At 45.0% G+C, this 16,422-nt stretch overlaps 1 protein-coding gene across 1 annotated transcript in view; it reads right to left on the reverse strand.

Moving 5' to 3' along the window:
- Positions 1-314: 314 nt before the first annotated feature.
- Positions 315-16,422, reverse strand: part of P3h2 (prolyl 3-hydroxylase 2) — a 153,390-nt gene continuing 137,282 nt past the window's right edge. Inside the window, 8 exon segments of the mRNA XM_052753874.1 lie at positions 315-1,550; positions 8,574-8,714; positions 12,292-12,367; positions 13,252-13,369; positions 14,166-14,316; positions 14,944-15,009; positions 15,011-15,040; positions 15,614-15,741. Coding sequence (XP_052609834.1) covers positions 1,458-1,550; positions 8,574-8,714; positions 12,292-12,367; positions 13,252-13,369; positions 14,166-14,316; positions 14,944-15,009; positions 15,011-15,040; positions 15,614-15,741 — 803 coding nt within the window. The 3' untranslated portion in view covers positions 315-1,457.

Raw genomic sequence — 16,422 nt, forward strand, 5'->3', positions numbered from 1 at the left:
ACCTCCCCTTTACTAGGGTACGTTGCACTAGTAAAGGTGTGGTATCCCATTGCCTAGACACGCCACAGGTTCCCAGAAGCTAGATAAAGACCTAAGGCCAAGCACTGCCTTTGCGGTGAGCCCCTACGTCTTCAAGGTCTCTGGCTTAACATCCTAACTTGCTAGCCAGTTCTGTTCCTTCCAAAGCAAGTAGCCCGCTTTCTTGCTGCCCACTGTCTGCTAGCGAAACTGTCATGGCCCCATTGCTTCTGGGTTGTCCCAGACAGTTACAAACCACCATCGGAAGGTAAAGTGGACATTTACAAGAAGACAAATGCTGTAACAAGGCGCCCTTTATTAAACAGCTTGGACCCAGCATGCCTCTGTAAGCTGATAACCGCTCCTGGAAGAGGTTGCCCAACCGAGGCAGACAAGGAGCAGCCTTTGAGAAGGGTTTCCACTTTTTCACCAGCAGCAGCCCCTCTCCAGCAGCCCAGCAACAGTGCCTGAGGCAGGGGGATTAAAGATGTTCTTCCAACATCACTGGGATGAACCTGTGCTGCTGGACCTCTGTGTGACTGTTTAAGGACAAGTCGGAGGCTGCCTCTTACAGAGCACTTTGGAGGGGAATCAAAACTTCGGTTGATAATACCAGTCTTCACGGTCCACAGAGGCCCTGGCAGGGGGGCCCTGGGTCACAGTCCTTATTCCAGTGGTGGCTTCCTCGAATCTGAAAGATGCTGCTGCTTGTGATTCTGGGCCATGCAGACTGTGTCGGGGGCTCCTCAGACCAGACCCAAGCCAAGCTTGCTGTGAAGAGTCTGTATCAGCCATCAGCACCATGAGAAGCCACAGGGAAAGGCAGCAAGCCAGAGGCCTGAGACCAATTCACATACTCACTTTAGACCTAGGGCACACTCTAGCTGTGGGGTTGCTGAGAACCAGCCTATTGTGCTGAGATTCTGAATGTGCGGCAAGTTAATTGTGTATGTATGTACTCTGTGTGTGTGTGTGTGTGTGTGTGTGTGTGTGTGAGAGAGAGAGAGAGAGAGAGAGAGAGAGAGAGAGAGAGAGAGAGAGAGAGAGAGAGAGAGAGAGAGAGAGAGAGAGATTGTCTATCTGGGTGGTATGTGTTTGGGTGTGTTTGGTATATGTATGTGTGTCATGTTTGGAAATTTCTGTGGTATGTGAGTGGCATATGTGTGTTTCTGTAGCATATCAGTGTTATATGTTTACCTGTGTGGCTGTGTAGTGTGCAGAGTGTGTGTGATGTGTGTTTGGAGGTGTGACTGGGTTCTGAATGATGAACTGAAGACAACCAAGAGCATGAGGAAGGCAAAGCCAGCCGAGTTAGGAACAGAAGGGGAATCCAGCGACTCACTGTATCCTGTTAATTTATACCACGGCTCTGTACAAAAATAAAAAGGTTCTTATAAGATTAACAATTTAAATAAATAGTCGATAGAACACTCTCTTTTCTATAGCTCATCTCTGGGGTTAATATTCAGTCCATGCTTCCCGCGCTGCTCTTGATCCAAGATGGCAATCACTTCATCAGCCTGTATCCGCTCCTGCAAAAAGACAATTGACACATTTCTGGGATCGGCGTAATAACCAGGCCCGGCAGCAGATGCTTCCCCAACACTTCCAGCCAGCCATCTGTGCGCAGTCAGGGAAAAGCCTGCTTCATCCAAACTGGCGCATTCTCCATACATCCCCGTGTCCTAAGCAATTACCTTCTGAGAGATCTCCCGATGGAGCCTCATCCGATGATGGCTTTCTACCCTTCCTGTCTCGCGGTCCCACCACCATCCTCCGCTCAACTCAGCGTTTAGACTGAGCTTGCCATTTTCTCCCCCTCGCCCTGTCAAGCTCTTTTATAAGACCTCTATTTCTCAGAAAAGCCTACTGTGGCTCAGCATGTGCCTGAAAAGCTCGGCCCTGGCCCTGGTCCTCTCCACTGGATACACCTTTGGCCCTGGCTCTTCTGTGTCTTGTTTCTGTCCCCATCATGGAGCATGGCTATTGGCTTATTTTGGGTCAGAGTTTCTCAGCCATGGCGTTGCTGACATTTTGTGGTGTGTGTGTGTGTGTGTGTGTGTGTGTGTGTGTGTGTGTGTGTGTGTAGAGGAGTTTCCTGTGTCCTGTAGATGTTAACATCCCTGGTATACAAGATGTCTCCCACTTTGTGAGAACTAAAAATGTATCTAGACATTGTAAAATGTCCCCTAAATAGCTAAGTGCTACATCTTAAGAGTAACTCCTTCAGATCCTTCTCAATAAGTGCTCTAGAAGGTTCCAAACAAGTTTCATTCCTCACTCAGGCTCCTTGTGGACATTCTCCCACAAGTTGAACTGCAACACTGTCCTATGTGGGGTTCACAACTCCAGTTGGTTGCAGGTTCTGTTTCCTCGGTGGGTTGTCAGGTTTTGTTTTTGTTTTTTTTTTTTTTTTAAATCCACGCCTTTCTGTCTTTTCCAGTCATATTGTGTCCTGCCTCTCTGCTCACTTTATACTGCGACTCCAGATTACCTCAAAGTCTCTAAGTGTTCATTCTTAAAATAGTTTCCCAGCTCGAATCTGGGCAAAACACTCCCCTGGATGCTTCCGGTATAGGCTGCATTTCCTTTACTCCACACCAGTGCAGCATAGGGCCAGCGGGTCTTCCTCCAAACTTCACAGGCAACCTTCCACATCAGTTACCCGGGTTATTCATCTAATCTAAGTCCACATCTAAGTTGGCTGACATCATCTTTTCTTTCCAGGGATTGGGGGAGCTTACCCCGGTGTAGAGGGTAGAGGGTGAGCGCAGTGGCTTCCTGGCAGCCAGAATAAAAGCCATGTATCTTAATATGAAATATAAAATGTGGTCCCTGCCTCCTTTTTAGCCTCACCTCCATCCAGCTCTTATCTTTTATAAAATCTTTCCTTCTAGCTTCTTTGGAGGCTGTGTCTTTTGTGTGTTTTCTTGGTGCCAGGAATTGGACCCAGGGGCTCACAAAGGCAAATGTGTGCTCTGACACAGAGCTTTTCCCCGCCCATCTTTGTTTCTTGACGACTCTTTTCCACACCTCTTCTTCTCTCTGGTCTTTTGGAAGTAGTCCTCTACCTGGAATACTCCCCCCCCCCCCCCGCCCACTCTCCGCCACTCCCCCCGCCATGTTCCTGTTTGCTGGCTCTTCCTGCCACTCGGGTTGCGGTTTGCATGGCACATGTTTGGAGATCCCTCCTAGTTTATCTACTGTCTACCGTTATTTTAGCCTGTTTTCTACGTATCACTTACTGCTGTTGGAAAAAAAAAATCTTCTGATCATTTACTTTTTTTTTCTTTCTTTCTTCCTTTTTTTTTTTTTTTTGATTATTTGTTGTCTTTTTTCTTCTTTTAGAATGTAGGTCCAGGAGAGCAGAAAAATCTCATTTTCTTGATCACTGTCATATTTCCAGTGCCCGAAAAAGCTACTACCTTGGGACTGGAGAGATGGCTCAGAGGTTAAGAGCACTGGTTGCTCTTCCAGAGGTCATGAGTTCAATTCCCAGCAACCACACAGTGGCTCACAACCATCTATAATTAGATCTGGTGTATAGGCAGAACACTGTATACATAATAAATAAATCTTTTTTAAAAAGCTACTACCTCCACTATTTTAAAGAAGAAGTATTTATATGTGGATGAAGGCCTAAAATGAATCTCCCTAAAGGAGCCCATCTTATAAAGCTTATTTCCAACACTGCCCCCCAAATTAAACCTTCCCTGGCTGACTCTTTGTGGCCCTAAGTCATCATCTGCTGCAGACAATTCTTCCACAATGTGCCTTGTGTCTTAATAGCTTGAGTCCCTGTTACCATCTCTCTGGTTTGACTTGAATGTTCCATGAAAGTAGAGTTTATGCCCCATCCAATTCCTGTTCCCCAATGGCAGTCCCTCGTCCAGTTTCCAGCACACTAAATTAGAAGAATAACCATATTCTGATTTGAAAACAAAGCTCTTTCCATGCAGGAACTCAGAGTTAATCATGCTGTCACACACGGGCAACTAAAGGAGCCACGGAAGACCACATAGTTACCCCTGAAAATGCAGTGCTTCGCCAGCTGACGTACACGGAAGGCTTTCACATTTGATGGCTGCGAGAAATGATCAGCATGTGCTTCTCTTAAAGAGAGGCGGGCGACCCCAGTGCTGGGACAGATGCCTATAAGGCACCGAACATTTTATGTGTGTATATGACTGAAACTTCTTGAAGATCAGGAGTATCTTTTATTTATTTTTACTTATTATTTATTATCTATCTATTTATTGTTTGTTTGTTTGGTTGGTTATTTGTTGTCTTTTGAGACAGGATTTCTCGGTGTAGACCTGGCTTTCCTGGAACTCATCTGTAGACCAGGCTGACCTTGAACTCAGAGATCTGCCTGCCTCTGCCTCACAGTGCTGGGATTAAAAGCATGGGCCACCACCACCCATTCAGTAATACACACACACACACACACACACCACACACACACACACACACACACACATACAATCTGCTACTCACTCACTATTCTTGGACAGGCTTTCTCTGCTCAGGATCCAGTCAAAGTTGGGGTTTAAACTAGAGATTCATAACTTTTGTTACATATTAGAACCATCTGGGGAATTATAAACCCGTGGTACTGAGCTAGTTTGCTGTGGGATGGTCTGTATGTCAAATGTGTTGCTGATTGGTCAATGAATAAATCACTGATTGGCAGTGGCCAGGCAGGAAGTATAGGCGGGACTAACAGAGAGGAAAATTGAGAGAACAGGAAGCTGGAAGGGGGAGACACTGCCAGCCGCCATCAGGACAAGGAAGATGTAAAGTACTGGTAAGCCACAAGCCACGTGGCAAGGTATAGATTAATAGAAATGGATTAATTTAAGCTGTAAGAACAGTTAACAAGAAGCCTGCCACGGCCATACAGTTTGTAATCAATATAAGTCTCTGTGTTTACTTGATCGGGTTTAAGCGGCTTGGGACTGGTGTGGGTGAGAGAGATTTGTCCTGACTGTGGGCCAGGCAGGAAAACTCTAGCAACAAATGGCGTCCAACGTGGGTGGCAAGAGTTTTCCACCTAAAACCTAAAAAAAAAAAGATTCTAAAACGGAGCTAAAAACAGCTTCCTAATTGTCTCTCTCAAATGAGCGGCAGCTGCCGGTTTGAGCTACTGGCGGGTTGCTGGCGTGCGCGCTCGACCTGCAGTATGGCGGGAATGAGGCCTCTGCAAGTGGCACATTAAGCTACATTGTGGATTTAGCCTTTGCTAGTACAAAACAAAAAAAAAAAGAGGTTTCTGGGCTACATGCTGCTTGGATAAAAACATAGACCCACGATGGCTCCCAGAACTGGCGGTAAGCATACCGCCGTCGCCATGTTGGGAAGCTGAAGTGGGCGGAGCCAGCAGCCACAGCACCAGCGCCCTTTCAGGCTTAGAAGGCTGCAGTTCAAAGCAATAGATTCACAATAAGACAGATTCAGATGTAATAGTTTAAAATGTGTGTAAAATATACGTAGGCTTGAAAGAAAAAAAAAAGGTGATATATACAGTATAGAAACAAATACATGGTTTTAAAAAATAAAGTCTTTAAAGAGACAGTAAAATTAATATAAAAAATAAGCCACGTAGAGATGACTATTACACAGAGAGTCTGGATTGTGTTGTCTTTGGGATTCTTAACTACAGAGAGATATTTGATTATAAAGGAAACTGAGTTAAACCAGTATGTATATTTTAAAGATACTTTGACTTCAAAATTTGGATGTAAGGATATGTTGCTTTGGAAAAGAGTCTCTTTTGTTTCCACAGAAAGCAAGAGGCTATGGATTTGTTCCAGATTAAGACACATCAGGTTTGACCAGCCAAGACCACCTGAAAGGTCTCCGATGACACCATGGCCCAGATGATCCAACATCCAGAACCGTTTCAAGGCAACTGGCTCAGATGATACAGCCTCACGGACTACTCCATGATCCTAAAATTTTCTTTGTTTCCCCAAAAGATACAGCGCCCCCCCTCCAGCAGGAAGTAGTAAGAGAAGCTACGCCCAAATTCCCAAATATACCAAGCTGACTTTGGAGATATGTAAAGGTTAAAACCTTACTTTTTAAGAAAAGAAAAGGGGAGGTGCTGTGGGATGGTCTGTATGTCAAATGTGTTGCTGATTGGTCAATGAATAAATCACTGATTGGCAGTGGCCAGGCAGGAAGTATAGGCGGGACTAACAGAGAGGAAAATTGAGAGAACAGGAAGCTGGAAGGGGAGACACTGCCAGCCGCCATCAGGACAAGGAAGATGTAAAGTACTGGTAAGCCACAAGCCACGTGGCAAGGTATAGATTAATAGAAATGGATTAATTTAAGCTGTAAGAACAGTTAACAAGAAGCCTGCCACGGCCATACAGTTTGTAATCAATATAAGTCTCTGTGTTTACTTGATCGGGTTTTAAGCGGCTTGGGACTGGTGGGTGAGAGAGATTTGTCCTGACTGTGGGCCAGGCAGGAAAACTCTAGCAACACTAGTTCCCTACATAATTAGATCTGAACATCTGAAGGTAGGAGTCAGGCATTAGGTGTTCTTACAGGACCCTGAATCAAGCAAGGGCAGAAGAGAAAATTTTCCATTAACAACGCTAAGGGGCTCTTGTCATTTCCTACAGAGACCACTAGATGCCGCTACAGCCTGCAGAGTGGAGAAGTTTCTGAGGACTTTTCCAAGAGGCAAGAATACTGGTGTTGAAGCACCCTGAGTAGGAAGGAGCAGAGAACTTGGTTTGCATTAATTGTTTTAATAAAATGCTACAATGCATCGCGAAGGCGTGATGGATATCAAAATGATATCAAATTAATACTAAAAATGGGGCTGATTTTTCCACAATTTGTTGTCTGGACCTTAAGATAGATAGGGGGAGTGGTGGTGGCATTTTGTAGATTAAAACTTCAAGGAAAGAGAAACTACAGGTGAAGGAGGCCTGGAAGGTTTCCGGGCTCTGCTGGGTTCTCTCCACCAGTGCTGTCCTTGCCTTTCTGTGCCAGGCTGTCATCGTCTTTGTGCCTGAGATAACGCAAGTGGTCCTTACTGCCTCACTCCAGGCGCTTCTGCTGTGAACTACTTCCCTAGCTGTGGGACAGTCCCTGCTCCTTGTAGTCCAGGCTTCTGTTCACCTTTTCACCTTAAAGCCCTACCTAGGCAGCGAAGAAAGTGCTTCGAGAGTGTGGGAAAAAAGCAAATGCCCTTTCTGATTATGGAAAGGGGGCTATTTCTAAACTGCTGCTGCTGAAATTAGACTCAGTTTACAAATTTAAAGGGAAAAATATGGCATCATTTTAAGACAGGCATTTCAGAGGCTGGGAGATGACCCTGGTTAAGATACTTAGGGCTCAAGCCGGGCGGTGGGGGCGCACACCTTTAATCCCAGCACTCGGGAGGTAGAGCCAGGGAGATCTCTGTGAGTTTGAGGCCAGCCTGGGCTACAAAGTGAGTTCCAGGAAAGGCGCAATGCTACACAGAGAAACCCTGTCTCAAAAGTACTTAAGGACTAGCAGAGGACTGGTGTTCAGTCCTCAATTGCCATGTCTGGTGGCTCACTCTTCCTCCAGATAGCTAAATGTCCTCCTCATCAGAACATCATCTGTACTCACACAGGCACATACTCACACATAGACACATTATCAAAAACTACATAAATCTGTAACTGGGTTTAGTGCACGCCTTGAATTCCAGCACTTGGGAAGTAGAGGCAGGAGAATCTCTGTGAGTTGGAAGCCAGCCTGGTCTACAGAGGGAGTTGGTTCCAAGATAGCCAGTTCTACAATGAGAGGGCCTGTCTCAACAACAACCAGAGAAAAGCCTTTAAAGGGGAAAAATAGAATTTCACCTCTCCATCCACACCCAGGTCTTGAGTGGACCTTAGAGGTATCAACAGACTTCTGCTGTTGGCCTCACGTTCTCCTTTAGAGACCACTGCAGTCTATCTCTTGACCTTGGGTGGAGCTCTGGTTGCTGTCTGCAAACTGACAATCCCCACTGAACCAAGGTGGACGACTTGGAAGTTACTCCCTCAAGGGAGCCTGCCTGTCTTCTCTCAGGAGTTTCTACTCTGTCTGCCGGTCTGACCTTTCTGGGCTCTTGACAGATGGAAAACAGTAAGTGTCCCGACCACTTCAAATATAATATTCAAATACAATATGCTAAAAGATCATTCAACTTAATAATATAACAAATAATAGTGATCATCCAGGTCCCTTTATCCCTCCCCATGCACTAGTTAGTGACGTTTTGATGATCTAATCTTTTTTAATGACCGGGGAGAAAGTCCTTGGCGGCCAATGGTACGGTATGTTAGTGAGCTCAAGACCCGGCATCTGTCCTGACAGCCAATGTTGTGCACTAATGGTGCCCTATTTTCGCAAATGCCTTCCTGGTTAGAACTCAGCTGGGTAGGAGCTGTTGTCCCAACCCTCCTCTCCACCGATCCCACTGCAGAAGTCACTACAGGCTTAGGAACAATGCAAAGGACTTTTCAGAGAGAGGTCAGGCCAGGGGAGCAGGGCCGCCTTTTGGGCGACTGTGAACTCACCAGTTCTCTGTAAAGAGGGTCTAGGGTGAACCACAGCGCCACGGCGCAGCGCTGGCCTTTGGTGACCGCCTTCACCCCATGAGGGTTCTCTCCGCCAGATGAGAAGCTGATCATTCGCCCACACTTTGGTTTAATAGAGGCCTGACAACAAAATAAAAATTAGACTTTCAGTTCCTACACCATGTGTCCTTTTATCATTCCTTCTGTGTGATTATTTATTTGGGATCAATTTTGACGCAAAGAATGATGGGATCTTAGCATTGAAAAAAACATAGATTGTCTTGATTATTTTTTTTTACCGGTAAAATCTAAATAGTTTCAAAATAATTTACCTTATATAATAACACCACTTAAGCAACATGCGTGGCACATCCCATGCACATAGGAATCACATGGCATGTGCTCTGGTGACAACATGCCCATCCAAGAACACAAACCTTCCACTTCAATGCACTACTACAGCTTTTGGTACTACCAGTTCATTGGTGCTTAAGGTGGCTGTGCATTTTAATATCTGTGAAATTAGAAGGAAACCAGGACTAGGAGGGGGGTTCCACAGAAATTTTAGGTCGCAGTTACCTGGTTATACACCTTTCTAATTCCCCAACTGTACCCCTATGGTTTATTCAGTTGTCATAACATGAAGATCTGAATTCATTTCCTTTGCATTATTCCTGCCCAGGGGACATACAGGCATCACTTGGCCATCTCCAGTGATGAGAACACACCAGCCCTTGGGGTGACCTACTCACGGCTCCAGAGATTTGGAATGACTGATACAACAATTCCAAGCGCGCGCACTGCTCAGCTGTCCAGTGACTTTCTGGCACACACTGTGTATAGTGTACAAAGTGAGGGGACACACTCTGTGGGGGCACAGGATTACAGTGTGGAGTCAACAAGAGCCTCCTCGGGCTGAGCGAGCGCGGGCAACTGAGTGTTGGAGGCCCTGGTCCTGTGTCGTAAAAGGTGTGTGGGGTAGGGAGGAGAGACCATTTTGGATCCTTTAGGAAATGATGAAAGCTTATTCATCCCATTGGGCTTGGGCAAGTGCAGCCAGTGAACAATGGCAGCCCCGGCCATTGTGGGTAGGGAAGACAAGTGCATTCCACAGCTATGAGGCTCTCTCTTTCTAACCTTCTCAGGGACATGTTTGAATTTTTTTCTAAAGACTTTGGATGCTACATAGATTTACTCTGGTCCTGTGACTGTGTGTAGGAAGCCGGAAGCAGGTAAAATTGAAACTAAGAACCTGTGTGTGTGTGTGTGTGTGTGTGTGTGTGTGTGTGTGTGGTGTGGTGTGTCATGCACATGTGCGCAGGTGTCCCTGGAGACAAGAAAAGGGCATGGGCCCCCTGAAGCTGGTGTTAGAGACAGTTGTGAGCCACCTGGTGTGGGAGCTGGGACCCACACTCTGTGTCCTTCAGTATCCAGTGTGGGAAGGAAAAGGAACCCCGCCACTTCTCCTGAGATTGGATGAAGTTTGTTACAGAAAAAGAGGGGAATGGGAATTCCTCGTTTTTAAGAATTCCTACCTGATCATTTTAATCATCCACAAAAGCCCTAAAACTCTGCTATATGAACAATCATGAACTACTACTGAACTTCTCTATTAAAAGCTTAACATTTTTTTCGTTCACTTCTTGGTGGGAAGTAGATTCTGGGTTTTGTGGGATGCTTCAGTAATTAGAACTGTAGAACTATGAAATGAGAATATCCTCCACTTTCACACATAGAAGCAGCAAGGCAGCACTTAAACTCAGCAAAGAAAACCAGTCTCTGGGACCATCAATCACCCGGCACTTCCATATTTGGCCACTAGATGGAGTAGAGGAAAAGGAATCTTCAACCATCTGATTTTTTTTTTTTTTCCCCTTCTCCCCCTTCCCCAAGTATTTAAGAAGTGACCATTTTTCTTCTTTAGTTTCCATGTTTTCAGAGCTTGGAAATAAAATGTTTTCTGCGCATAGATCTTCTAAATATGAGAATCCTTTAGAGGAATTTAAACTCCAGTCTAGATCATTAATCTTGGTTTGTTTTCTCCAGTGTAGGAAACCTCAAACCACTTACTGAAATCTTTTTCTTTTCAAACAAAAGCGAGGCAACATGTCTGTTTAAACAGACATCATTGTACTCAACTTCATGAACTATTTTAAATTATAACCATGTTTCTATTCACTATCCCCAGAATCCTCATAATAATCCCTTTAAGCCAATGATATATAGCTCGGGATATATAATGTTCCCTGAATGACCATGTGCATTTTAGAACTGAAAACTATGTGCAAGCAAAGATTGAATGCATAAAATATGGGAAGAATTTTGAAAATTGCTTATGTAATGCCAACACTTTGAAGTTCATCATGCATATGTCCCGACCACTTAGATGTTTCAGGAAGAATGATACCTCATAATCAATTTATAATTCGTAAGTTCCTCATTTGAGATTTAGTGTTGTTATAGTGTGTTTGATCTTCAGCTTAAAGATCAAGAGTCTAACTCTGTCGTCTGTAAGTGTTAAGGAAGTTGGTTTCTGAAGGCACTGGCTTGCTTATGAATAAAATGGTTGGCTGTGACTTTTGATTTAAATATTTATGAGTATAGATATGCATTTGGAGGTGAAAAGTTCATGGCTTATACTTAAATTGTATATACCAATTTGTATGCACACACATTTGGAAGTTCATGCTCAATCTAAGCACACTGGCTTCTTGAAGCAGTTGATTTGTCCTGGACCTGAGTGACTTAGGATCTGATATTTGAAGGTCCCATCAAAGTACTTGACAGAGACCCAGAACCTAAGCCCGCCATTCTCAACCCATGGGACATGACCCCTCTGGGTGTCATAGGTAGATATTATATGGATTCATAACAGAAGCAAAATGTGGTGGTATTGTGTTCCCCAAAATATTGTGCACCCTAAGAAACTTATCTGGGGTTAACAGCCACTAGATATAGAGGCCAGAAAATGGTGGCACACACACCTTTAATCCTATCACTTGGGAGGAAGAGATCCATCCAATCTCTGTGAGTTTAAAGCCACATTGGAAATAGCCAGGCATGGTGACTCACGCCTTTAATTCCAGGAAGTGAGCCTTTAATCTCAAGAAGTGAGGGCAGAAAGCAGAAAGGTATATAAGGCATGAAAACCAGGAACTAGGCTGGTTAAGCTTTTAGGCTTTGGAGCAGTAGTTCAGCTGAGACCCACAGGATCAGCTGAGGAACTGGTGAGGTGAGGTTAGCTGTGGCTTGTTCTACTTCTCTCATCTTCCAGCATCACCCCAATACCTGGCTTCAGGTTTGTTTTTATTAATTAGACCTTTTAAGATTCCTGCTACAGCAAAATTATAGTTATGAAGTAGCAAGGACATAATTTTATGGGGGGGGGGGTCACCACAACACGAGGAACTGTACATAAAGTTCACAGTATTAGGAAAGTTGAGAACCACTGCTCTAGGCTTTGATTCCAAGTCTAACATTATTTATATGATTGTGATCAAATCCTTAAAACCCTTTCTCAATTTGCTCATCTTTAAAATGGACTGGAACAGTCACTTATGCTTAACATTTTTATTATCTATAAATCACTGGGGTCCTCTTTATTTCTTGAATTCTTGAACTCAGATGTATTTGAAATTCAACAACCTGTAAGATGTTGGGAAGGTGGTAATATTGAAGTAAAAATCCCAAATAACTTTTCAGGCAGCGGCTTACTTACAGTCACAGTTTTAGCATCCATTTCAGTGAAGATGAACTCTCCCCCTTCAAAGTCATCATTCATATACAGGAGCGCACTATAAGGAAAGGAGGGACCCATTCAAATGACAATATAGTCCTCAACAGCATCACTGGAAAATATTGAAGACTAGTGACAAATGGAGCAGCCTGAATGGTAAATTGCCTTTGATATTGACTCTCCAAACCCTTGAAATAAATCTCAAGGATAGCCTGGGTTATACTCTTGATGCTTATCGATTCCATTTACATAAGGTTTTACTTTCATTTCAAACTCACTTTACATTGTAAACGCCTACTCAGGCTTTATTTCACACAGCCCTCTAAGCTCATCCATGCTGCTTATGACGCTCTTCCTCCCACATAGAAAAGTAACCCCAAAGGATGGGTTTTTCTTTCCTCAGCTTCGTTAATGAATTCCTTGTGACCTGGCCTGGCCATGCAGATAGAGGCTGCTCTCTAAATGTTTTAAATAAAATATATAAAGCAACAACTGACATGTTATTAAACATAGTGACTACATACTAAGATATATTGTTGCACGCTAGGAGATCTTCTCTTAATGTACTAACATATCTCCTCATACTATACAACAGTATTCTCTATTGAGTTTCTGTTTTCTTAATGGAAAAAATGCAGACATAGTTCTTGGAGAGCGTGAACAACATACACATGTATGTGATAAAGTGTTATGTACGTTGGGAGACCATGCCCTTGTGGGAAACACATGCACAATGATAGGCCTTAGTGAAACACACTGATTTATAAAGCAAGCTGTCTATTTCAAAGGAGGCAATCTGTGCGTGATGCTTAGGATAAAAATGAGACGGCTCGTCTGGCCACGGCTCCTGCTCCAGGTGACTCCTACTAGAGACCTCTACTTCACAGAGATGAACACGCGGCTTCCTGCTTCCCACAAAAGCTTCATTAGGAGCAGCCCTACCTATAGTCCCGGAAAGTGTACGCAGGAGGCTCCTTCCAGCACTCATTAGCTTCCGGATCCAAGAGGCAGTTGTCTGCATGAATGGGATGGCTGAGGTCATTTCTTCTATCCTGCTGCCCTGCCGGAAGAAGAGACCAGCGTGAGAGCAGGATGGAGAAGGAGAGCCGAGAGCACACTAGGACAGGCTTCTTCAGTCCTCTGCAACCGTGGAGAGACAGAGGCAGTGCAGTGATACGGAGGACACCAGTCAAGAGACTCCTGAACACAACTGGATAGGAAACTTGGGCCAAGCCACGCCTTGTCTTTTCAAGCATAAAAGATGGAATGCCTATACCTGGGTAAATCCCATGCATTTTATGGGTTGAGTTTCACGTGGGGTGGCAATTCCCAAGGAGGAAAAGGAGACAGAAACCAAAGGTTTTGACTCACTCTCCCCAAGTGTAAAGTGCTCTGGCATATATTTCTTTCTACCCCCCCTTCAGGTGAATGGAAGAGAAAAAAAAAGACAAACAAAACTAGACAACCGGCAGGAGTGAGGGGTGCCTGCCTCAGAATGCTCTTCAGTGAGCCCGCCCCCTTTTTGTCTACACCTCCACTCTGTGCTTGTGCATGTAATTGGAGTTTCCAGCTACCTGGGTCCCTGAAACACACAGCAGAGAAGCAGTTTTTTTTTTTCCTGCATATCTTAGCAACTGTGAGAAATGGACTTGAAGAGAGAAAACGTACAGAACAAGGCTCTTACAGAACTTTCAGAGACAAAAGGGAGAAAAATAAAAAGTAACTTTCCGTTGTTTTAGAAATCTGGCGTTCTCATAAATTATCACTCTAGAACCTAACAGAGCTTGGCCGTGCACTGTTTTCTTGCCTGGGGCATTCTGGGAAGAAGGGGACAAGTTCAGGTTCTGGAAACCTACCAGACAGGGCTGTTCTGCAGACCATGTGTGTATAGGAAAAATACAGGGTTGAGTTCAGCATGAAATAGGATTCCACAATCTTTCGAGCCTTCTCACTGATGTCATAGAAGAGGCGAGCACTCTTCAGTGGCACCCGGCCTTCATAACCAAACTGGAAAAACAAAACGCCAAGGGCATTAGAGACCACGGGGTTGACTGGAGGGCTTGAGACAAACAGCCTCTAGGGTTCATGAAGAGAATGCCCATTGACCATCGCTGTACTGACGAAAAGGAAGAATAAATGCCATGTGCTTGCAGGTTCAGCTAGAACAGTGAGCCGCTGAGAGAGCCCTTCCTGCTGGCAGAGGCCAGGTAAAAAGCTACTTGCTCTCTCTCCCCCTTCTCCCATAACATATCATTCATTCTCCTCTAATGATACTTCTTGAGAAGAGAAGAACTACTGATTTGGGAATGTTTTCATCATTAGCTCATGTGCTCCTTGAGGATAGTGCTTGTATAGTTTTTTAGTGAGATCCAAACTTAGGAAACATGAAGCTTGGGAAACGGATGCAGGAATGAAGGTATTATCAGCCACAGCAGTGGCTGGGGTGTAGTTCAGAGGCAGAGCGTGTGCTGTGTGCTGAGAATCACCCTCAGCAGCCGAAAGGGAGGACAAAGCCACCAACTGAGTTTCCATTTCACACTTGCCCCCTTCTCAAGGCTTCATCCTGAATCCGCCCTTCCCAAAGGCCCCTGCCACCCCCTAAGAACCTAAACTGAAAGGAAGCAAAGGATTTACTTTGAGTGCTTTCAAGACGGTTGCCCCTTCAAACTTTTCATTGGGGGTATGGGGTGACGTTTTTCCCTCGGTATCCATCACCAACCAGCATGATTCCCTGAGGACAAAATGCATTCAATTGATCTGTTAGTGACAATAACGATCCACCAAGGCTGCCTTTCCGCTTTGGCTTCCAGAGACTGAGAAACCAAATCAACACTCGGCACCATTTAATCCCAGAGTTCACGTATACCAGTTCTAACTAGTAGGAGTATCTTTCTGTCTTCATTATAAAATACTACTTTTTAAAAATAGACATTTGGTACAAATTGTTCATATATTGGCCAATCACTGGTTAAAATAGAGGGGTTTCTCCAGCGACTTCTATGGTTGGCAGGACACATGCTGATGGCTTCCTTCCTAAGAACTAAGCAGTGGGAGTTTCAGATCACTGCAAGCCAAAAGCTATGAAAGCGCCTCCATGGTTACTGTCTCCCGCCTAAGTGAGTGAAATTCTAGTTCCCTAACGCTGCCCTCCAGGCTCAGGACACTCTGGGGCAGGGGCTGCCCTCTTCCAGGGCACTGCCTGTGAGGCTGAGGACAGACTGGCCAAGGGGCTTTTCTCCTCTAGACCACTGGCTCCAGGCTCAAGCTGGGCTAGCACTGAGGGGTCCCCTTCTCCAGTGCTCACACTGGCCACGCTGTGGAGTTCCCGGCATTGGTCTTCGGACAGGACATTATCCAGGAGAACCCGCTGAGTCCCGTTCAGCTGTTCTGAGTTGTAGACGAAGGTGATGTTCTCATAGAGCAGAGGGCCACCTGGAGGGACAAAGCAGAGTGTCTTCCCTGCGGCTTCTGCGCTCTAAGAGGGTGCACAGAAAACCCGACAGTCTGCAATAGATAGCCCAGGAGGTGCAGTCCTCACAGGGACACAGGAGTGCTGTGGATATCGCTGTGTATGCTGTGAATGTGTTGATCTGATTGGTTAATAAATAAAGTGCTGATTGGCCAGTAGCCAGGCAGGAAGTATAGGCGGGACAAGCAGAGAGGAGAATTCTGGGAACAGGAAGGCTGAGTCAGCCATCGCCAGCCGCCACTGTGATAAGAAGCAAGATGTAAAGATACTGGTTAGCCAGTAGCCATGTGGCAAGGTATAGATTTATAGAAATGGGTTAATTTAAGATGTAAGATCTAACTAGCAAGAAGCCTGAGCCATGAGGCCATACAGTTTTAATTAATATAAGTTTCTGAGTGATTATTTCATAAGCAGCTGTGGGTCCTTGGTGCCAGGCGAGCACAGGAAAACCTTCAGCTACACAGGAATCAAGACAAATCACACAGTAGGAAGCTTGACACCAGGAACAAGCTGTTAACTGGGGTGCCTATTAACATATCAAAGCGGACCCCGTCAACCAGTCTCTCAGCCTAGCCAGTACCTGGCATACCTTACCCTGAACTCTGTCCTTCCCAAAGACCCCTGCCACCCCCTAGGGACCCAAA

The sequence above is a fragment of the Peromyscus californicus genome, unplaced genomic scaffold (genome assembly GCF_007827085.1).
Source record: "Peromyscus californicus insignis strain IS unplaced genomic scaffold, ASM782708v3 Scaffold_25__1_contigs__length_3188244, whole genome shotgun sequence".
In the NCBI taxonomy this organism is placed as follows: Eukaryota; Metazoa; Chordata; class Mammalia; order Rodentia; family Cricetidae; genus Peromyscus; species Peromyscus californicus.